The following is a 23468-nucleotide window of genomic DNA, read 5'->3' as shown; positions in this document are numbered from 1 at the left end:
CTCTCAGACTGTGGTGGGAAGGTTTGAGAGGGAGAGAGAAAGCGTTCCTTTTTTGACTATAGACTGGGTGCCACAATCAGTTCCCGCATGTGCACCTTGGGCATCCCTGTGATCCGAAAACTAACCCAGTGCAAAGTCTTGCTCACATCCAAATTACGAGCTGCAACCTGTCGCCCTTTCCACTGCCCAGGAGTTGAATGGCAGTAAATTTGGGGAGTGACCAGGGTGCCCGAGGAGGCATTCTGACTCTGTTTCCAAAGTGCTCATTAGCTAGGAGCCCCATTAGCCTGGAGGCTGTACTTGCTGTGCGCTGAAGTTGGTTTCTTACTTTTGGTGCTAATGCTGTGATCTGCCGGGCTCGAGCTGTGTTCGAAAGGCGGCCGTCAGCCTGTCTCATCCCTGCAGGGGCAGAAGCTAATGCAGAACTTTGCATGCATCTGTGAGGTGTAGCTGCAACTGCCTCTGGACTTAAAATGCTAAAAGTGCGTAATCCACAGGATTTATAACCCCTTCTGACATGGAGGCAGGAGGGAGAGCTACTGTTGTCACTGAATTTCCTCTCCAGGAAGTCGGTGCAGCAGAGAGGCTACGCAGGCTTCGGCAAGGAAGCCCCTGGATTTGCCGCGTGGAGGAAATCATTATAAACAGGATGTTTGCCAAAGCCCCGTTCCAAGCCGCGAGTGAGCGAGCCGAGCGGCAGCTGGCTCGCAGGCAGGGCCTGCAGCTCTGCCGAACGTGCAGTCCCGGTGGGCGGTGCGGAGGGGGTTGCTCACCCCATCTCCAACCGCGTTGCCTAGCTTGAAGGAGTGGTTTTCAGGGATGTCAGCATTGCCACAGCACTGGGCACCTGTGTCGAGGGCTGCCCTTCTCCCAGGCTATCTATATAGTCATGGTGCCGGGCTGAGGGTGCAGTCTCTTGCGGTCTCAAGTCTCTGCTGACGAGGCTGCAGGAGCTTGCTGGGGATGGATCCAGCCGGCTTGTGTCAAAGCCTCTGATGTGCGGTGCTGCTGTAGCCACTGCAGTAGTCCCAGACCCCAGATTTTGCACATTGCAGGGAAATTGCCCATGGCAGCCAAGAGAGATGACGTTTGCTCCCTGCTGTCCATACATCTTATGTCTGTGTGTGGTGGGACCAGGGGTTGCCCTGAGCAATGCGAGAGCATGGGGTGCGTGGAGAGATCTGCCTAGCACGGTGCTGAGAAGCAAAGCAGGGTGCTGAGGCTGACAACGTCAGCAGAGCGGGTACTGACCCAGCTGTAGCCTGGAGACAGGTAAACAAAGGTGTAGTCATACCCAAGTGCATAAAGCATCCTAAGCAAAGAGTTAATCTGTACCCAGAGCCCTGTAATGAATCAGAAGCGGAGCCACTGTCCAGATGCACAGGCTCTTGTCAACAGCTCTTTTTTATGATCCTCTAAACTTGTTCCTCGTTTCAGCCAGACCAGCAGGGTGCCTGCCGGGGGGGTCAGCGACCGAGGGATCGTTACCCTCCGTCCTCTGAACACGACCGGGGTGCCTGCACGGCACCCAGCCTTCGCTCTCGGCAGACATCCTGCCCCTGCATCCTCTGCTCTCGCGTTGCGTGCAGACCGGGCGGTTTGCTGCTGACACCAGGCCTGGATTCCTACCTGGTTTAACAGTAAAACTTCCTCCAGGATGGCCCTGCTCTGGGAAGGCACAGCGTGCGTGTGTGTCTGTGTGCTTGGACGTGACATTGCGTCCCCCAGCAGCGCTGAATGAGACCGTCTCTCCAGCACTGGCGTTTGAACAACAGGACTGTGAATTGGATTTATTTAAACCAGGATTTCTGGGCTGAAATGAGCCCACGAGTTCTTTGTGTGTTCAGACCATCTAGCCACACCCTTAGTTATTCTTTGGCATCTCTGCCCTTGTTGGAAATGCATATTTTTAAATTTTCCGTATTTTTCTATATTCCTAGTGCCTGGCTTGCAGCCTGCTGTACACACATAGGCAGACACAATCATGCTGTTTCAGATCTGCTAATTTCCGTAATTTTCTCCTTCCTAGACTGCAGAGCAGCATGAAAGTCAACAGAGACGAAATGCACCACATATTGATCCAGAGGAGGGTTTGCTGTGCTCAGCCCCATGCGAAAGCTCAGTCTCCCTGACCTGAGCAGATTTCGGCCGTCATGTCTCTGCTCACAGGGCTGAATAACACGTGTGCCCTCAGCAGGGGGGCCTCAGCCTAGCAGCTATCTGGGAAGGGCTGGGTCCCGCCTGCAGGTGCTCTGCAAACGGGGCTGGGCTGCCTTGTGCTATTTGTCGCTGGGCTGTCTGCCCTGGCTACGCCCCAAAGAGCTAAAAATACACTACTGACCGTGGATGCTCCGTAAGAGGAGCTGCATGAAATCCCAAGGGACTTTGTTCAGTTGGGACACGCAAAGAGGCATGGTGGCAAAGGTACAAGGCAACAGCTATAAAGCTACTTTGGGGGCATTTATGCTGAAAGCGCCCAAGTCCCCCAGTGCAAAGGCTGTGTTAGCAGACTCAGACTGGGCTGTTTGAGGCTTTGGGACCCTTGAGACTGTTTAGGTTCGAGAGCTGAGTGTGGATGGTGCAGATAAGCTTCTCACCAGGCCTTTGCTACTGCTTGAGCGCGAGGAGGCTGCTGCTTGAATGCAGACTCGCCCCGTTTGGGGTGGAAACTCCCCAAGGCACCTGGCTCCAGAAGGAATGGGAAAGGATAGCTCATGTGAGACAAACAAAACCCTGAGCTGTGGTTCAGTGATGAGGCAGGCTAATTTGTACTAATTTTGGCAGGTTTATGCCAGACAGAGCAGGGCGAAGAGCTGATACTCAGCCTTTGTGCTGGATCAGCTCCACGCTGCCCGTCTGTCGCTGGCATAGACCCTGCGCTGCGGGCTCGGGTGCTGCAGCAAGCAGGCGTTTGCTCTCAGCTCATCAGGCCCTGCCAGTAGGTTGGATGGTCTGACAGAGGATGGATCCCATGTGCACGATCGTGGGACTGCTGCCTGGGGTAGCGTCTTCCTCCTCGTTACCAGGCTGACCGTGCCTGCAGAGCCCACGTGAATCATCAGCTTTTGGGAGCGAGGGAAGTCCCTGGCCCCCTGAGTTGGTGGGTTGGGGTTAGAGCGTGGGTTTTGGGGGTTTTGCTTCTGGCACTTCACTGCTGCAAGCTCTGTGGATCCCAGGTTTACACTGGGTGGAGGTAGCCTGCCTCTTCTGACAAACATGGTGAGGAACATCCTAAAAATGAATGGCTGAAAAGAGCCTTTTAGAGCTACGTTTGGATGGTGATGGGGAAAAAGGGATCCAGTGGGGAAACAGCAGCAGGAAACAATTCTTGCACTTCTGTTTTCTAGTGAAGCTGGTGATGCTTTGGTTCAAAGTATAAGCTCAGGCAAGAAAAAGTGTGGTAACAACATTACCCATTACTGTGTGGGCTTTCCTCCCCCAGTCCTTTCCTCCCTGAGAGACTTCTGCTCAGCTCTGAGTCAGCAGCGAATTGTTCTCCTGGTTTACAAGTCCTTTGAGCATCTTCCCAATTGCTGCTCTCTATCTGCCTATTCCCCAGCCTGCTTAAAACACTTCCCCAGTCCTGGCCTCTGGTTATTCTTCTCAGCTTCCTCCAACTGTGCCTGTGTAATGCTACCCAACCTGTCTGGATTTCTCTTCTCAGCATTGTCTCTCCTCTGACTTTTGGACCCGGGCCGATTCTCACAGAACGATTCAGGGGATGTTGTGTCCCGGCGCAGAGTACCTGGTTCTGCCGCCACTTCTCCAGCACAAAGGACTCATGTCTTCCACTGCGGTCTGGGTCGGGAGACATTGTTTCCCTCGTACACGTGTGGAAACTGAAGGACGGAGGGGCGGGATGTGACCTGCCTGGAGCCGCGTGATTAGACCCTGGGAAAGAGGGAACTTGAACCTTCTCCCCTCGGCTCCTAGTCCAGGGCTCGAACAAAGCCGCATTGAATAATGTGACCTCCGCTCGAAGGGCAGCTTTGGCTCAGGGAGTCTCGCTAGTAAACATTATCTTCAGTTTGTTCAGTCGCTGTCCCCAGAGTAAACTCTGGCATTTCACCTCTCCGGTATGTTGCCCTGTGTCAATTCGACAAGGGGAAAAAAAAAGGGGGTTGTCAGGGTACGACACTGCAGAGGATCTCTGCTCTCTCTTAACCCCTGGCTGTTTGAAATCTTAATTTGCTTATCTGAGCAGCCTTTTCTGCCTTGAACATGAGCAGGGAGCTGCTTGGAGGGATGCTGGATTTGGGCAGAGGTGAGAGGATGTGGGGGTCTCGGGAAGGCTATAAATCTATGTGGAGGATGAGGAGGCTGGGACCCGCTCACGTGGACGTGTAGCATCCATCTGGCTGCTGTCTCCCTCTGGGAAGGTGCCGATGGCCAGGGAAGGGCCCAGCCAGCGGGTGCAGCATGGGGAGAGCGGCGCTGGCATTTGGAGTGCTTGGAACAGGGCGAGGAACGTCGTGCTGTTCAGGTGGGCTCGAGGCCACCAGATGCAAGGGCAGCCCTGCCTGCAGGGATGCCTACAGCGGTGCTGGGGAGGGGAGAGGTTGTGTGTCAGGGGGGCAGGAGACGTCGGCAGGGCTCTGCTCGTGCCCCTGGGACAGAAGCAGCAGCAATCTGGCAAATGCACTCAGGCTTTTTACTGACATATTTTCCCCTCAAGTTGCTCAAAATCAAGAGAGCAATGAACTATTGAGCAATGAAAAAAAAGAAGCGGGGGTTAGGGGGGAGGGAAATAAAGGCCCAACCAGTCCTCCCCATCTCTTATTTTCAAAACAAAATCCTGCCTGAGTTTTCCCAGCCACGTCAGCTCCCTGCTATGACAGCTATCTCATCCTGTTGGCAAGGCCACCTCTCTGGAATAGCCCTAGCTCCAAAATGCAATTGAAAAAGTTGTAAACAAACACGAAGACGGAGCTGAATCTGGCCGCTCCCGCTGGGTTTCCAGGTAGGGCGACGAGGCCAGGCTTGATCCCCGGGGTGGGGATGTCTCCGCATGGCCAGTGGTGGGGGTGTTTCCGCGTGGTGCAGCCAGGTGCCTTTCTGCGCCCTGGCGCTCTGCAGGGAGCACCTCCAGGACCGCTGCAGGGCTCTGTGCAGGAGGGGTCTGGCACCAGGGTTTGGGTGGTCTGTCGTCTTGTGGGTGTGCGGAGGATGTGCTTTTGGGGGGGCTAACGCCTGTTCAGGCTGGTGCAGGAAAGGTGTAGAGGTCTGAGTGGTGCAAAGGGGCAGCTTTGCTGCACAGTGAAGCGGTAAAGCAAGTGCTTTCATTGCCTCTTTCCTACCCTGTGGGCTTTGCACAGCAACACCTGGACCTGACTTTTTAATTCCTCTCTCTTTGTTTCCCTAGATCATGATCGAGTTTTGCCCGGGAGGGGCAGTGGATGCCACCATGCTGGGTGAGTGCTGCGCGCGGTACTGTCCTTCGGCCGGGGCGGCGGTGGCAGCAGCCTGGCCATCCCTCTCATGCTCCCTGTGCTCCCCCTTGCTTGGCGTGGTTTCCTGCCAGGCGTTTTTGGGGTTGGGGCATGCTTTCAGGTGCAGCTTTAAGCCGGTGGATGTGTGTGACCCGGCCTCTCCAGCTACAATTTCTCTCCCATAAGTTTGCCTGTTTTCTTACCTGGAGCAGAAGGTGTGGCAAACCCAGGGTGTTTCTTCAGCTACTTTGATGCCCTTTTCTGCTTTAAATGCTGCTGGGATCAGCAGATCACAAGGCATGGAGGGGGAAGGGGAGAAGGAAGAGTCTGATGGAAGGGGAAAAGTATCTTTAAATACTTATCTGCCTGAGGCAAAGGTGCTTGGGATCCTTTTCCCACAGCTTCCTGGGAAGGGGAACAGGGGCTGAGATATTTAATCCGGGCGTCTGTCGTGACAAATCTTTCAGGATCTTTTTGCTGACTTCTCCGTATGGTACTCATCTGGTGAAACAGTACAAGCATCCGAATAAACTGCAATTTGCAGTAATTCCAGGAATCTTCCCATTTTAACTCCTCCCTTCCATATAGAGCCGCTGGGACTGGGAGCATGTGGGTGTTCCCCAAAACCACACCAGCGGCTGACAGCTGCCCCGGCTGCTGGGACAGCCCCTCTGTGCCGGGGCTGTACAGACACGGGGAAGGTGCCGTGCCCTCCACAAGGTGAACACAGCACATCAGACTTCTCCTCGTCTGAAGGCCCTGGAGCAGTGTCATGTCTCCACTGGGGTTGTGCTCTCTCAGGTTTCTCAGGTATTTCTGAAGGCCTTGCTTTCTTTTTATTTCCAAGAAGAAAAGTAAAGCTGAACCCAAATTTGCCATCTTTGTTCCATCCCCCTAATTGGATTCAGGTGCCTCATTCAGGAAACTTCATTAAAGTGGATACAAATCACTGCAGCTAGAAGTACTTTTGCTGAATGACTTGAAAAAATGATGCCTTCACCCTTAAAAACCCAAATGGTGGTGCCCTGTCTCTCAGGACACTAAACCCCCTCCGAACCATCTTGGGATGTCTTGTGTCCTTGGTAGTCAGCTTCTGGGGGATTTGGGAGCTGGAGAGATGCTTAGAAAATGGTGAGTGAGTGGCCCAGCTGTAGTGCCATCGTCTCCCAAATGAGGAACAGCGTAAGTTGGGGGTTCGAGTTCAGGACTGGTCTCTGCCCACGGTGACATATCAGTCCCAGCGTTATTAAATTCAGTTACTGCATGCTTGAGATGAGGAGATGGAACAGGGAGCAACAACTGACATTTGCCTTTGAAATCTTTTGTGCAAAATTTGTGACCTGCTGCACAGTTAAAAGCCTTGCTTTTGCCAGGCTCTAGGGAGAGTAAATGAAATCAGCATTTGCATTCAGTGCAAATGAGAGCTCAGTGAGGAAGAGGAGAAGTGGCAAAGGAGGAGGAACAGAATAGCTGACCCAGCATCTCTGATTCTGTGATTAAGATCCTGGCTCTGAAAGAACATCTGTCCTACTTGCTGCGGTCCGTCAGTCAGCCCCATCTTAGCCGTACAATAGATGCATTCGGGCAGTTGGAGTTGTATAAGGCTTGTTCTGCTGGTTCAGGCATGATCTACTGTGCACTCAGCTGGGGGGAGGGCATGCTCTGCAAGGGGCTTGGATAGAGGGAAGAAAGCTTGGACGATGCTAACCGTCTGGAGGCTTGATGGTTTGCAGAGGCACTGCCTTGGAGAGCAGTCAGAGAGAGCAAGTTGGCCTGGTAGAGCTTAGTGGGGAGGTAGCTTCAGTTCTTGCATATCCCTGAAAACTTTAGAAATAGGGATAGACACCAGGCATGAACTGGATGTACTGGTACCTGGCGCTACATGAAAAATCAGCTCAGAGCAGCAGATGGGGATAACACCGGCAGTCATTTATTGCATGTCATTTTGGAAGGTAGATTGTCTGTTCTGACAAACAGAGGGCTTGCCTGCATCTGTGGGGATAGGCTGTGTTCCCAGAGCTGGGGGACCTCTCTTGGAGGACAAGATCCCAGGTTGCATGCAGAGCTACGAAATGTGCGTGCCTGTGTTTGATCCGACTGCTCCCTGCAGCTGCGTTCAGCTCCCCTGTCTCTGCGGCCTTGGCCCTCTTGGCCCCCACACCAGATGAGCCCCAAGCTGCTCTGCAAGGACTCCAGCAGAGACTGGTTTCCCAAAACCCCAGAAACCCACTTAGAGGCTTTCCTGACTCCCTTCCCCTCACCCCCCTCATCAGCTATTCCTGGGCCAGATGGCTCACCCATGCGCCCTGGGAGGGAGCTCTAAACTACCAGCCCTGAACATGAGGGGTTTGCCTTGCTAGCACTGGCTTGGGGAATAAATTACCTTAATAGGCTGATTGGCATTGGTCTCCCACTGCCGTGACACATGGACAGTGGTTTTTGAAGGGGCTGCTGGGCTTTGCCGGCCTCAGCTGTTGCTCAGGTGGAGCCACAGCTCAAATCCCTGTCTTGCTGAATGGCTCTCTCTCCCCAGAGTTGGACCGGGGCCTGACCGAACCCCAGATTCAAGTGATTTGCCGCCAGATGTTGGAAGCCCTCCATTACCTCCACAGCAAAAAGATCATCCACCGTGACCTGAAGGCAGGCAACGTGCTGCTCACGCAGGACGGCGACATCAAGCTTGGTAAGCTGCTCTGCCCAGGGAGGTCAGTGGGTGCCTTCCTCGCTGCGCTGCAGCGTGCCCCACGCAGGCAGGCTGCGGAGAGGAGGTGGGCATGAGTCTGCCGCCGGCTGCATGTGCGGAGGGCTGAGCTCATTGCGATATTGGCCATCAATGACATTAAGCTGATGGCAGCTACATGCTGTTGCAGGAGCTGTATTTTAGTATTCAGCTATGCACAAGTGCAGTTTGGGATTGATGGATGGCTTCTCCCTCCTGCCATGTGTATGGGAGTGGGGCTGTGGCTGTCGGGGGGTTTCTTGCCTGCAGCCCTGCTTCTCGATGAGCCTGGGCAGGAAAGGATGGGGGAAAGCTTTGTGCTACAAAATTTACCATCAAGCTGTGTGCTGTGTTTAGTTGGGGAGTTCTCTTAATATCTACCAAAAATAGAAATGCAGGGATGTTTTTTATTAACTCCTTGCGGCTGAAAGACTAGACTGGGAAGGAAACAGTTGGAAAGAGTGAAAACATCCCTGCTGGAGCACGAGGCAGCGTGAGGAGAGATGAGTCCCAACCAAGAGGTTCTGGTCAGCTCTCAGAAACATGCTGCCCCATGGGTTTCTCTAACCTGCATTAGCTAGTGGGACATGAAAATGGAGAAGGGGACCCACTGGACACACTCTGACTGAGCCCTCGGAGTAGGCTGCAGTGCACACACCCCTCTCACTGCCTTTGGGGAACTGCTGTAGTGGTTTTCCACAAATGCCTCTGTGGCGTTCAACGAGCTGCCCAGCCGAGCCCAGCGACTTGGTTCAAGAAGCAGCTGTGGGCAGCACCTGAGAAGCTCTATGCTAGTGATGTGCCACGAGTGCAGTATGCGAGAGCCACAGGGCTCCCCCAGCATTTGGCAGCTCGGTGCAAGAGGAAGAGAGTAGCTGTACTGCAGCTCTTCATCCTGAAGACCTTTTCAGTGGTTACGTTACACTAGTACTTCTATCCAGAGTTATTATTGGCTGCATCTTATGTTTCATCTGTTTTCAGAGAAATTGCCCTTTGGGTACAGATTGCAACTGCAAAATTATACCTGAGAGCCATGGTAAACAAAAAACAGCTGCTCTGAGTCCATCCAGTGTCATGTCTGGGAGAGGGATGGGTGAGGAAGGTGGAGGGACCCTTCTCCTCCCAGCCCCCAGCAGTACAGGGCCTGGAGACTTCCCAAGCCAGAGCTGGGCCTTGATGGACTTTTCTTTCATGAATTTGTTTAATCACTTTTTGAACTCAATTTTTATGCTTTTTGGCCTGCTGAGCAACCTGTAAAAGGTGCCAGTTGGCAGGGCTGGAAGCTGAAAGAATTCGTCTTATCTCCAGAGCAGGTCTGCTAGTGACAGGACAAGGTTTGCCAACAAGTTACCTTGCCAACTTGCTATAGGCTTGAGTTTAATTCACCTCCATCTACTTGCTGAGGGATGAGAAGGTAACTTTGTCTTTGTGGCCTGGTCAGAAAGGAGGAAATCTCTTGCTAGGCCCTGACAAGGGGGGGGGGGGGGGTGCAGCAGCTGTGGGGAGTTCATGTGATGCGTCTGTGGGTGCTGGATGGAGACTTACTCCCATCTTATAAAACGGGAAGCCGTGCAACAGTCAGTCTTGAAAGATGGAAACCTTCATGCAACTGTGGGCTGAGCTTCAACGTAGGAAGTGCCCTGCCAGGTTATGCCAAGGGAGACCCAGCAGCAGTGGCGCCGTGAGCCCAGGGTTGCAATGGATAACAGCTCCTCTGAAGGCCATCAGAGCCACTGGAGAGAGAGCTGACCTGGAGTGGGTCCAATACCTTCTTCATGTCCTACTAATTTAGTTTGGGTTGACTTCAGCAGCTCTCTATTGGAAGGAGAAGTCAGGGAAAGGTGTCACTCAGTGACTGTTTGTGTATTGGGTTGAAGGGAAGAGAAAGAATGCAACAGTGCTTCGTTTCTTCTGATGTAAAAATGAGACTTTTTGCTACCAAACAGCAGTGCTAAGAGTAATCTGTCATGGGCCTGCTGATTTTTTTCTTCTTTGTGAGAAAAGATCTTCCCTCTAGATTTGTAGGGTTTGGGCTACAGTAAGGGCGGCTTGTAATGCTTCTGCTATATAGTGGGTGGGAGAGGAAGGTCCCTGGTAGTTGTGTGCACAAAAATAAGTTTAATTTCTGATGCTCAGTTTAGAGGAAACAGCACATTGTATCATGTTCTTGTTTTAAATGTATATTTGCTTTTAAATCTGAGTTTCAGACAAGTGTGCTAATTCAGAAGGGTCTTTCAGTTTTTCTAATGCTTCTAATGTTACCACTCTTTGCAGCTGACTTTGGAGTGTCTGCCAAAAACATGAAAACCTTGCAGAAGCGAGATTCCTTCATTGGAACCCCTTACTGGTGGGTGACCTGCTTTGTAAGAAGTCCAACATTCATAAGGAGCTGTGGGACCCCTTCACTTTTCTGAGAATCAGCCTTGTGTAGAGACATGGATCTGCTAGTATTTAGGATCTATTCAGTCATGCTGCCTTACTGAGCCCAGATGGGAGGATTTTACCAAGGAGCGTGGGCCGGCGTTCCCATGTGCAAGGGTTTCCCTTGTCTGGAGGGAGCAGTGAGGAGCGTCAGTGCAGCGGTCATGGTGCCCTGAGCCAGCCAAGAGGCTGCAGTTCTGGAAACTTGGAGGAACGCAGGACACACATGTGCTTGCGTGTGTGCTCTTGCTGCTCCCCCTTCCCTGGGTGGCCGCTTGTGCTTTGAAGCAGCTCCAGGCACATGAGAACAACTCCTCACTGCAGAAATGTAATCTCTAAATCATCCAAATTGCTGAAGGAACAGATTCGGCGAATATTAATTTATTGTCTGAAGCAACATCCATGCCAGATGTCAATGGCCTCAGGGTTTTCACAGGCTGTCTCAGCTGGTCAGAGGAAGGGGGAGGAGGTTGGAGGAGGTTGGACCATTCCCTTAAGAAAAGATGCTGCTTCTTCCTAAACGTGGAGCTAGGAAGAAAGGCCATTTTTGTGCCATGCTGCAGATTATTTAAAATATTTAGTCATTGTTGCGAGGCTCACATGCATGGCAATGGCTGTGGTGTAATCCCTCACCACCCCTGCTCCTTGCTCTGCCCCTTGCAGGATGGCCCCAGAGGTGGTGATGTGCGAGACCATGAAAGACACTCCTTATGATTACAAAGCTGACATCTGGTCCCTGGGAATTACGCTGATCGAAATGGCCCAGATCGAGCCGCCCCATCATGAGCTCAACCCCATGAGAGTCCTGCTGAAGATTGCCAAGTCTGACCCTCCCACGCTCAGCTGCCCTTCCAAATGGTAAGGTGGAGCCTGCTGGTGCCCACGTATGGACAGGTGGCCTGGTCCTGGGTTCCCAGGAAGATGCACGCTGTGATTTGTACTGAGGGCTGGAAGGACTCCTGTTGGGGGTAAACCTGGGCAGCAAAGCCAGGAATGCGCATCTCTCCCTAACGCTTACATAGTATTTGAGGAGAGAAAACTAGACCTTTATAACAGGGTTGTTCAATTTGACATCCCGATGTAGAATGCTAGTTGTATTTTAGGTCCAGTTGTGTGTTAGGGCCCTGAGAGTGCTGCTCTCTGAAGGCAGACTGTTCAGTGAGGGGGGCTGATGGAGTGGGAGCTGCCTGGGGCCGTGTCTGTGCTATCGGTGGCAGGACAGCGTGGGGGGAGCTGCTGTCACACCCTGCAGGGCTGGGCACCTGCAGCCCAGAAGCAAGGGCGACCCCCTGACCATTTTCGGGTAAGGAGAAGCATCCCATTCTTGTATGAAAGGCGAATTTCCCTCTGAACCTGGAGATGACCAAGAGAGAGAATTCCAGAATTCCTTTCCTGGAGTTTGGAAAGCTGCTACAGCATTTAAAACAATCCAGTCAGTTCACTTTCTCCTTTTTTTTTTTCCCCTATCATGACTAAACCCACCGTATAATAGGCAGTAGCAAATTACTGGGAGAGCGCTGGAGCCAGAAGTGTGGTTACAGGGGCTCCAGTAAGCAGGCAAGAGTCCTTGACAACTGAGCCTGCTGCGAAACCGCCCCCCAAGCAGAGTGGGCTGCCTTCTCCAGAGCTGTGAAGGAGCCAGAAGGAAATCTGGGAAGCACTTGGTACCCAGGAGCTGCTCTGGGCAGGCTGATGATGCCCTCACATGGGCTTCCTGGTTTCTTCACAGCTCTCCTTTTACCCAGTGACCAGGGTGTAAGGACAGGTCCTGGAGCATCCTTGTCTAATGCAGCTCTGCTGACGGGCTTGCTCTGTGAAGACAGTGGTTGGCACCCTCTCCCCATCTCTCTAGCCTTGGCTGCGTGGCACAGTGGCTGGCACTCGGTCCTGCCATTTGTTGCCATCACCATTAAGGGAAATTCTAGTCTCTCAGTTGGCCAAATCACTGATTCTTCTACAAATAATCATAGCAATCAACCACTGCCTGTCCCATGTTGGGAGTGCAAGGGCGATTGTGACCAGACACAAACTGAGAGACAGCTTACAAGGAAAGCAAGCAGGCCTGCATGGAGTTTGAGGCTTTTCCTTCTTCTGAGCTTCTCACCAATGTGTGTTTAAAGGTCCCTGGAATTCAGAGACTTCTTGAAGACTGCCCTGGACAAGAACCCGGAGACGCGGCCAAGTGCTGCACAGCTGCTGGAGGTAGGGACCAGCACCGGCCCTGGGCTGGATCTGTGGCTTGTATGTATATCTTCACAGGTCTTTAGGTGTCTGGACCACCCGTGTTTGTACATCTGGTTCTCTCTCTCTCTTTTTTTTTTATTTATTGATCAACCACAGACTAGTTTCAGATCATTTTGTTCTTGCTTGGAAAGTGCTCAGTACTTTTCAGCCACTAAAATGCTCCAGGAAGGAGTAGTGATGTTTTCCCAACTGGAGCCAACTGGAGAGCTCCTATTGACATCAGCTGGAATAAAAGTGGGCTCCCATTTCCTAAAACTGCCAATGTGGCAGCCAGCTTGCATTATGCCAGGTTTAAATTCAATCCTTTTCCTTTCCTTCCATCCTGTCCCCTTCAAAAATAGCAATAAAAACCTGGAAAATGTTTTTTTTCTGCTGATTGCAAATGCTCTGAGAATCCTGCAGCACTGGCATGTTTGCATGCCACATGTCCTGCACATTGGTCAGTTGGGCATCTTGTCTGACTTGACTTAGCGTGTGCTGGGCCTCACTAATCAGCTTCTGATCTGGAGAGCAGGCCTGTCCCAGATGTGCCTGAGGTGGGCAGGAGAGGAGCACTGCGGCTTGCAGTTGTCACGCCGAGAAGTTCAAGGAGGGTGTATGTTTACCTGAGTCAACAAGAGGAAGCGTACAATATAGTCTGCAGACTAGAGGGACTCCCCGGCCTCTCGATGAAACTTCCTACAAACACACTGCTGTGTGTGCTGAGGGATTTGAGCCCAGTTTCAATTAAACCTCCTCTCCCCCAACTCTGTTTGCACACGTGCTTCCTGCAGAATCTGCTCTTCCCTCGGTGCAGGAGGCTCCCTGCGGATTCGGGAGACCTGAACGCCAGGCCCCAGCCCTCCCGTGTCAAGGAGAGGATATCTTTAATAGATGGCTTCTGCAGCGAGAGCCCCTTGTTTAAATGCAGCTGTTGCTTTTGTTTGGTGGCTGTTGACATAAGGCAGCCTTGCAGAGCACCATGCTTTGAACATCTGCGTGCAGAGCTGGCGCTTAACCTCGGCATCCGTTTCTTTTTCTCTTGCATATGTGCTGCACAAAGCTGTAAATTCATTTACAGGGTTACGCTTGGTAACACTGGTAGGAACCATGTCCCTAGGTCTTTACAGCTGTTTATAAGCAAGAAAGGCTCCTTGCCTGCCCTGGTGATGCCAGCCCTGCAGTTCCCATCCACTTGCTCCGGCACAGCCCTGCGCGGCCCCTTCGTTGCCTTCCTAACACGTGCGTGTCGTGCTTGGCTTTCCAGCATCCCTTCGTTAGCAAGGTCACCAGCAACCGGGCCCTGCGCGAGCTGGTGGCAGAGGCGAAGGCTGAGGTGATGGAAGAAATCGAAGACAGCCGGGAGGAAGCGGAAGAGGACGACTCGTCCGAGTCCGCCTCTGTGAGCACTTCGCCCTCCTCCCCAGCCCTGTGCCGGGGAGGTCGCGCGCCTTGTTTTGCGGGGTGGCGGGTTCATGGCGCAGAGTGCGGCTGCTGTGCAGGAAGGAGCCCTTGGCTCTAAAAGGCTGCTTAATCACGGTTTCCACACTCCCCCTCCCCAGACTCCCCTGGGAAGAAGGCCGCCGCGGCGTTAGGTCCCGTCAGGTGGACAGGAAAGCGGCTCTCGGTCAGGGAGGGACTGTTTTCCCGCGGCTGCCAAGGGCATGGCGAAACAATGGTGCTGGCTAGTGGCCAAGCTTCCCTTTCGTGGGAGGGACCTGCAAAAATCTGCTGCTGTGGGCAAGACGGGGGGTTTTGCCGAAGGATGGAAAGCCTGGGTTTTCTGCAGCTGCTGGCTGCCTCCCCACCCCGTCTATGCGGGCAGTGCTGCCGGCATGGGGTTCGTGGGTGACCGGTGGGTGGACTGATGCCCCCATTATCAGTTTGTTTCCAGCTGCCACGGTGTTGCTGAAAGGAGGTGTGTGTGCGGGGAAGGAAGGCAGGAGGAAGGGGAGGTGCTGCTGTCTTGAGATAGGTCACCCTTGTGAAGGGAAATAGCCAATTCTGACCTAGAGCAGGACCTAAAATAGGTTGGCTGACCTGGTGACCCAGGAGTAGATGGGCTCTGCGTGGGAAGAGCTCTGAACACTCTGGCATGAGGATGCATGGAGCATGGAGCCCGTGCTTCCTAATTCCACGAGAGGGTAGGAAATGCCACCCCCTTTCCTGGCCATAGAAAGAAACAATGACTGGACCTAAAAAAAAAAAAGAGGCTGAAAAATAGGCTTGAGAAGTTGGAGTGGAAGCAAATGCTGGGTGGCTGTGGCATGGCAGTGAGGGCACCGCTAGCTCTAGGACAGAGCCTGCCAAACCCCCTGCGCCCGATTTCCTGGAAGGGAGATAAGGCTGCCTGGACAGCTCTGCTGGTGGAGACACCAGGACTTCCCTGACCCATGAAAAAGGACAGTGATTAGCCCATGCTACTGTTAGCCAAGAGAAAAGGGGTTCAATATGGAAAATTCGAGGTTGTCTCTGAAGAAGCTGTGGTTCTCAGAGTTTGCTCTTTGTTTCCAATAATGTCCACAGCCCTCAGGACCACGTACCTGGAGAAAGATATAAATATCTCAGGATGGATGTCTCGAAGAGACAATTTCCTCCTAATAACTCTTTAGCTGTGGGTGGCTTCACTCTGAGGCATGAAGAATTATGGCTCTTGCAGTTGTGTTAAAGTGATGGTGAGAGCTCAGCAGGAGACACGTAGCTTGTATGTGCCCCTTGCCCAAGAGAAAATGGCCATGGCACTTGCCTTTGTGCCCATGTTTCTGGGTCTGCGCTTGCATCTGGGTTTCTTGTCCCCCACCAGTGACCCCCCTTCCTGCTTTCTGTGCAAAACCCAACATCTTCCCGTCCGTGTCCTTTCAGCCCCCTGGTAAGCACAAGCGGGATCCCTCTGAAGTAAGTCAGCTGAGTTTTGATGGGGAGAAACCTCCAGACTCTTCGTCACCCATGATAGTTAACGGGCCTGTGGAGACTGGAAAGGAGAATGCAGATGGACAGAGTGATAAAGTGAAGGGAGATGAAGGGATAAGCAGTGACAACAAAAACCTGGGGAGCAGCCACTCCACGAAAGCTATCACGAGCAATGCTGCCACTGGCACAGAGGGTGGGGAAGTCATCTCCGGCGCTCACGGCAAGCTGAGTAACTCAACCGAAGAAAATAAGCAGCCAGGGCCAGCTAGCAAAGAGCAGAAGAGCATCGGGGACCGGCCAGAGAGCAGCCACTTGGAAAACTTCATGGAGGATAAACTTGCCAACGGGAGCTTGGATTCCCCAGCTCCATTCTCCAGCAACCGGTGCAAAAGGGATTCAGATTCTGGCAGCACTTCGGCTTCAGAAAGCATGGATCTCACCATCTCGCTGTCTGCTGACCTGTCCCTCAACAGAGAGAGTGGCTCGATCTCTCTGAAGGTGAGAGTGGTGGGTAGAGGGTGTAGAGATGGAAGCAGGGCAACCCCCTTATCAAAAAGTGGTTTTGGTTTTTCTTCTTCTTGGCTAAGTATATTATCCCCAAAATTCAGATCCCTTCTTTGGGAGGCTGTGCACATGCACACACTGGCAGTAGCCTTTTAGACTCTCTCCTGTGAAAGCAGCATGCTTCTCTAGGATTTTTAATCTAGATACTGTTGGTCTTTGACTATTGGAGGAAAAAAATTAGTTGGCCTTAGTCTGCCATGTTCCTGTAAGGCCAGGTGTCCTGGGGAATGGATAAAGTAGGAGAGCATGCAGAGGCTGAATAAGGATGGATGGTCCAGGAATCTGGTTTTTAATCCCTGAGCATGATGCTGAAGCACCCAGATGCCATCCCATAGGGAGTGGTGTTCAGTGAGATAGCCAGAGAGGCTTGCTACAGTGCCCTTGATTACAGCTTCCAAGCTTGGAGCTCCACAAAAAACTATAGGGTCAGAAAGAAGGGGGGAATCCCATCTCCAGGCAAAGCCTTCAACAGTTTGTTTTCATTTTCTATGGGATACTGGTCCCAGCTGAGCATGGAGGTAGGCTAGGCTGAGCTCAGGGCAGCTAGGCTGCCTGCGGCAGCACAGCACAACACACAACATGAGGTTGAGCTGTGCCACGGGCATGCAGTGTGCCCTAGGTAGCAGGAGAAGCGGTCAGGGGAGCTGCTGCAGATACATGTGTCCTCTGCTGTCCCAGGCCACAGAAATCTAGCAAAAATCCAATGCTCTGCAGTTAATTTGAGACTCTGACAAACCTGGACTAACCGTGCTGCTGACCTGGCTTTTGCAGTCGTATGCAGGCTGAGCAAGCTCCAATGTGGAAATCCAAAATGTGATTTCCTAAATTTTATACGTTGTCAATGGTTCTACTGCTGTTACCTAAAACATTTGGTCCAAGGGGACAGCTTATTTGGGCTGGTGCACTTTTTGATTTTTCCAACCTGCCATACTCTGGCCTGGTTTGCGTCAGCCGTGACTTGCACTAAGACCTCCCAGGCTTCTTGGCTGTTTTTGAGGCTTTCTGGAGACTGGGAATGTTTGTGTGCCTGAGCACACCAGGTCAGCATGGCTTTGATTGAGGATGCAAAATAACTGGAATGATACTTGCTGAGCTTCAGATGAAGTAATGTGTGTGACTTGAAGGGGCAGAGATTTGTGTTGCACAGGATCTTTATCCGATTGCCTGCAAGAGTGAGAGTTTCCCAGCATATAAACATGCCCAAATACCATTCTCAGCAAAACTTTCTCACCTCCTCTCTCCTGCTGTGAGCATGATAGCTGGCCTCCCCCGCAGGAGCCTACAGTCAGTGTGGCTCTGCTAATGGGGGAAGTGTGATTCACCCTCTTCACTACCTTCCTGTGATACATGGTCTCCTCAGAGGTCAGCCAAAGATGCATACGATGTCACATATGTAATTGCTCTCCCTGATGGATCCCCTAGAAGGGAAAAGGAGTTGTCTGAGTTTTTACTGGGATTGTCTTGAAAAGAGATGGCGGTGTTAGATTACGGTTTGCTTTGTCCCTAGCCAAAGAGATGCTCAGAGCAAACTAAATCACACCTCTCTGAGCAATGCTTTCATTAAAGCTGTTCTCCAGGAGCACTGCTGTTGGAGCACCCTAGGGAAGACGCCCTTCCGACTCCCGTTTTGCACCTTGAGATTTGAGTGTGTGGGGAGGTACCGGGCTGTGCTGCTTCTGCCCTCCTGGTCGCAATACAGGGGGCAGGTCAGGCACCAGGCAAATGCTAATCTTCACAGTATTCCCGTGAGACTGGAAGCCACAGTCCCTGTCATGGGACAGGTGCAGGGGACGTCAGTGGGACAACAGAGACACTTCAGCTGACATGATTTGCCCAGGCCTGAGGCCGGGGATGAGTGTCTGAGCTAGACCTCCACAGGAGTTTCCAGCCCACCACCAGTGCCCCTGGTCTGTGTCAGACTGTGCTGCTCCAATTGCAGGCAGCTCTGGGCCTCTCTTGGTCAGGCTGCACTGAATATTTTGATTTACTTTTCACAACAGAAGCAAGAAACCACACATACACATTGCTTCAGCCAAAGTCTAGGCATGTACTTCTGGTCTTTTTGCCCAGATCAGAGAGTTGTGCCCCAGCATTTTTGATGCACTTAATTCCTCTTGAGGCTGGATTCTTCTTCCTCCCAGCTGCTGGGGCAGCTCCACACTGGGATGTTGTGCGATTTCCAGGGGCTCCTGTTTACAGTTACAGGAAATAGCTGTGCTTATTTATTTACTTCGTATACTGAAAAGACGCAGGAAGGACCTGGGAAGGTGGGTTTTCTTACTGCCTTCTCCCACTTATCCACACAGAGCATCGCTCAGGCTCCTGGGCACAGACTAAGCTTCTTGGAGTCAAACTCCCCTCCCAAGTGATACTGCCCCTGCTCTCCCCTTGCTCGCATTTTCCCTGTACAGGGTGCCAGGCATGTTGCAGCAAGAGAAGGGGCAGCAAAGAGTTAAACCATTTCTGATATGAGCATTAACTGTTAAATGCTTTCTATTACATGCTAAAGTGCAAAGTTCAGGTGACTCCATTAATACCAGACTCCTTTTCCATTTGCTTGTAATTTAGTCAAAAGAAAGATTAAAGAAGGTTTCAGCAAAAAGCTTCCAGGTCTTCTTTCTTTTTTCTTAGAAAGATTAAGGATAAGAAATCTACAGGTGAGTTTGGGAGGCTGCAGCTGGCAGAGAAAACAATCAGAAATAGGATGTAGGCAGGAGGGACAGATAGGGTTTTGGACAGATAAACCAAACTTTCTCAGATACAGCTTACTGGTTGTGCAGGAGATCCTGATTTTGAGCATCTAGCTTGAATTTCTGATGCCTGATCTGCATGAGTACTGAGTGCTCACAGCTCCAGCTAAAACCCTTGAGAGCTGGAGGAGACATGCTATGATGTACACTGCAAAATGTGCTCAAAGCGGGCACACAAAGTCAGTGTCCCGAGTGACCTGTTTCTCACGGTCAGTTTGCTGTGTTTGGAGTATAATTTATCTCACAGAAATGTCATGAAAATACATTTACTCATGTGCAGGAGAGGATCCTGACCCTCTACCAAGGGATAACAGAACAGGCCAGGAGAAAAGGAATAATTTTAGTTGTAGATCTACGTTTGAATAGCCTCGTGAATAAGATAGGCCGTGTGTGCGGCAGCAGGGAAGAGCCCTGCGGCACGGCTCAGGGCCCGCGTGCCATCCCGGCTGCCGGTGCGCCACCAGCGTGGGCTCACGTAGTCGGGGCCTGAGGCATCGCACCGAACAGGCACTGCAGGTGGCTCAGGCATGCTAATATTGGCATTTTCTCATTTTGTGAATGTAGGGTTTTTAGCCTGCTGCTTGAATGCAGTTTGGGGCAATAAGGGCCTTAGTGACCTAAGCTAGTCTCATGCAAAACTTTTTGCACCTGTTTCGCTGTGTTGGTTTAACCATGAATGTACTAGTATGTTGTTCCACAGTTAGCAAGTTGCTTGCCCTCAGGGTTTCTCTGGCTCATTGCAGCAAGCTCTTTGGGTGCTCGCTAAGCTTTGAGCTTCTGGGGCTCACACGAAGCTCTCGTGCCATCTTCTCTGTTTGTAATGGTGATGGTAGTAAAAGCAAGAGAAGAGCAAGAGGACTCTGGAGAGTGCTTGCCCATTGCACTGCTGCGCTTTCCCTGTAGGACTGTGATTTAAGTCATTCATATCCTTACGTTTTTGCCAAAGAAACTAACTGCCTGGGCCCAGGCCTGCAGCCAGGCTCTGTCTGTCGATCCGAGAGGAATGCGTGCTAGCCGTGGTGTTGCTGAGAGAGACCACGGCTCCTGGCAGTTGTCTCTACCTACCCTGGTGAAAGTGAGCCTGGCTGTGCTTTGCGGAGGTCACTGAGGGGCTTGGAGCTGCTTGTGATTAGCTAAGTACTGTAATGAGAGCCAGAGGGACATACGTTCCGCGCCTTTCCACAAGTTTGGCTTGTTTCCATGCAGCTCTGTCTGGAATCACAAGCCTGACGCGGAGGCCTTGCCTGCCCTGCATCTGCAGGTGTGCTGGAGGGACCTGAGGGTCAGATGGCCCCGGAGGTTTAAAGGGAAACATTGCAAACTTCGCGTTTCGCGGATTCCTAGGCACTGCAGTTCAGTGACGTTCCGGTGTCCTCCATCAGTCTCCACTTCAGTTAGACAAAGCAGGTGATGGGTTGTCTGTCTTCTAGATCATGTTTCTGGAGGGTGGAAATCACAATATACTGCATCATGATAGTAAACAAAGAATGTATGGTTTGCACTGGAATTCCAAATCTGCTGATGATTTTTGCTTGATGCCATTTCCTTGCTTATGTTCTTTATTAGCAACAGCATGGAAGTTGCTCTGAGATTTTCAGCTATAGCATCCTGCATGGTAAGCCAGGGAGCCCACTTCATAGCCTCTCTCTTTCTTCCCCTGCTGAATATCAGGATTCTCGGATGCAGAAGAAGACGTTGAAGCGGACTCGGAAGTTTGTGGTGGATGGAGTAGAAGTGAGCGTCACCACCTCGAAGATCATCAGTGAGGATGAGAAGAAAGATGAAGAGATGAGATTTCTCAGGCAAGTTGGTCACCTGGGCAGAGGGGAGCGCATGGTGGCTAGCTGGGACAGGGTTTTTTTCTCCACAAGCAGACCCAGGAGCAACCAGAATTCCTTCCACTGTCTGCCTTCTCTGTGAAACATGGTAACCATGGTCCAGCTCAGACAGGACAACTGTCCTACATGAGCATCACTTTCTTTAGCCTTTTTCTGGCCGCAATTGTGCCAAGCACAGGGGACTCTGTACCACATATGCTGAGCTCTCCATACATGGGAATGAGGGATGCATCTTGGGGATAAGATGTGGCAAGGCTGTGATGAGGGAAGCTTGTGCTGGCTGGATCTGTCCTGAGCCTGTTCTGGGAATAACCAGATGTGTGTCTCCAGGGCTGTGGATGCATTAGCTCAATGGAAATAAGCACAGAATACTTCTCAAGATGTTCGTATTGCTTTTGTTCTTGTATCTCCTCCTTCATTAACAAAAAGACCCAGGGGGTTGTAAACGCTTTGAACACCACTTAATATTCACAGGCATATCCTCCCCACTTAAACTTTTATGATTCCATTATAGATTTTTTAGCCTTCAAACCTTAGTAAACCTTTATCAGGGAAAGAAAGGACTGTTTCTAGCTCCATTACTATTTGTAGCAACAGTGAAATGAAGAGGCCCATTAAAGAATTAAAATACAAATTGTTTGGCTTGATTCGCTGTTCCAGACTTCATTTATGCTGCTCTGAAGGACTCCCTGAGAATATAATCTGTCTCGAGCACAGTATGTCACCATGGCAGCCTCATTTCTAGTCTCTAATGGAGAGTATATTTGGTAGCTCATTAGCTACTTCTTGTGAGAAGCACATATGTACCGAGATGTACCCGGGGAGCACGTGTCTTAGCGTGCAGGGAATTCACAGCCGGGGTGCTCTCTGCTGGTCTTCTTGCAGGTGTGGTTGCATCCCTGAAAACAGGCTCTTCTTTTTAATAGTCTGCCTCCTCCTGTGATCAACAAGGTGGTAGAAGGCACAGAGAGGCTTGGGTTGAAAAGCATCAAGTCCCTGAACATCTTTCAGAAGTGGTTATTCTGCTGGGGCTAGCTAGCAGGCATAATGAACTCTCCTGCCGTATGGTTTTACACTTAAGGGTCTTATTTCTGTGTTTTTGGAACACACCAAGGTATTGATTTGAAGGTGGGATTACAAGTGACCACGTCATGCTGGACCAATTGATTTAATGGGGTTAGAGTTTGTTTTGATGAAAGAAATCGCTCTAAAGTGACTTTCCCAATAGGGCCCCCAGAGAGAGTTGTACTGAGGTGTGTAACACTAATGTACAGCAGCAGAGGTCACGGCAGGGATTCAGCATTGGAAAGTTGCTGCTGCTTTCCCTCTTGAGTGGCACATCAGTGTCTTCCAGCTCAGTCAGGCATGAATTTGCCAAACAGGCTCAGACACTGGCAAGAGACTCCCTTTTACTGGATGTAAAGCTGTGTGAATATATGAGGGGAGTGATGCATATATAAGTCAGAATTTGGGAAAACTGCCCTTTCTGCCATCCAGTTATGAGCAAGAACGGATGCTGAGCATGGGGGCCAGGCCAGGGCAACACTAGCTTGGCTTGAGCTGTGTTTCGAAGGCCAGTATGCACTAGACTGGATGGCAGAACAGGTGTCTTTGATCTCAGCTGGGAGAGTATTGTCTGCAGCATCACCTTAGGAGTTTTGTCAAGGCTTGCTTGAGAAGTCTTAAATAGAAATAGGCTTACCTGTGAAAACTGGCAGTTGGCCAACAGTTAACACAATTAACATCCTGCTTCCTCCAGTGATTTGGTGTCACAGAGCCCAAGAGCACATCAGTCTGTAGACATTCACCCTGTGCCTGTGCTCAAGGCGAGAGTGGCAGAGTGCTAAGGGATGGCCACACAATTTTCATTTACTGCTGTAGTGCTCTGGTTATCGATTCTGCCATCTCTGCTCAGGCGCATAGCTCTGAACTTGTCTGACTGTGCGTTTCTCTCTCCCTCTCCTTTTTAACTCTCTGTAGGCGCCAGGAGTTGCGGGAGCTGCGTCTCCTTCAGAAAGAGGAGCACCGAAACCAGGCCCAGCTCAACAGCAAGCACCAGCTGCAGCTGGAGCAAATGCTCAGGCGCTTTGAGCAAGAATTGACGGTACATGGGCAGGGGAAGGGGAAGCTCCTGAATAGCAGCTGGTTTGACTTCTCTGCAAATGCCCTGCCAGCCCTCCCACAAGACAATGCTACCTGGGTTGCAGCAATCCTGGGACATCATGTCCACAGTGAGCTGAGAAACCCCTCCAGGATTTGAGGGGCTGGATGCATTTGTTGAGGCTGGAGCCTTTTGTGGGCATTAAGCATGTGCAGCCTGCAGCGTAGGAAGCGCTGATGGCCGTTGCCCGGGAGGGTGTAGCACGGGAAGGGGTGCTCTGGACTTTCCCTCTTTAACGCTTTTTCCTTATATGTCCGTTTGAGGCTACTGTGAGAAACAGATTATAGCGCTGTTGTATTTCACAGAGAAAGGCCCTTTAAATAAGAAAGCAGTGTGGCCAGGGTGTGGGAGCAGAAAAACTGGAAAGTCTTTGGGCATAAATTGAATAAAGATCAACAGGGTTTAAGTACTTAGTCCTTCTTTAGGGAGCTTATGTTGAAGTAAAATAATTCT

General features: G+C 51.4%; 1 protein-coding gene across 1 annotated transcript in view; it reads left to right on the top strand.

Moving 5' to 3' along the window:
• Positions 1-23468, top strand: part of STK10 (serine/threonine kinase 10) — a 60184-nt gene that overhangs the window by 29894 nt on the left and 6822 nt on the right. The window contains exons 3-11 of the mRNA XM_026122658.2: positions 5363-5411; positions 7963-8112; positions 10423-10495; positions 11233-11427; positions 12690-12771; positions 14060-14194; positions 15655-16200; positions 20688-20818; positions 22835-22958. Of these exons, the coding sequence (XP_025978443.2) occupies positions 5363-5411; positions 7963-8112; positions 10423-10495; positions 11233-11427; positions 12690-12771; positions 14060-14194; positions 15655-16200; positions 20688-20818; positions 22835-22958 (1485 nt within the window). The remainder of the gene's footprint in view (positions 1-5362; positions 5412-7962; positions 8113-10422; positions 10496-11232; positions 11428-12689; positions 12772-14059; positions 14195-15654; positions 16201-20687; positions 20819-22834; positions 22959-23468) is intronic.

Source organism: Dromaius novaehollandiae, chromosome 15 (genome assembly GCF_036370855.1).
Source record: "Dromaius novaehollandiae isolate bDroNov1 chromosome 15, bDroNov1.hap1, whole genome shotgun sequence".
Classification (NCBI taxonomy): Eukaryota; Metazoa; Chordata; class Aves; order Casuariiformes; family Dromaiidae; genus Dromaius; species Dromaius novaehollandiae.
Note: the sequence above shows the minus strand (reverse complement) of the source record. Positions and strands in the feature narration are given on the sequence as shown.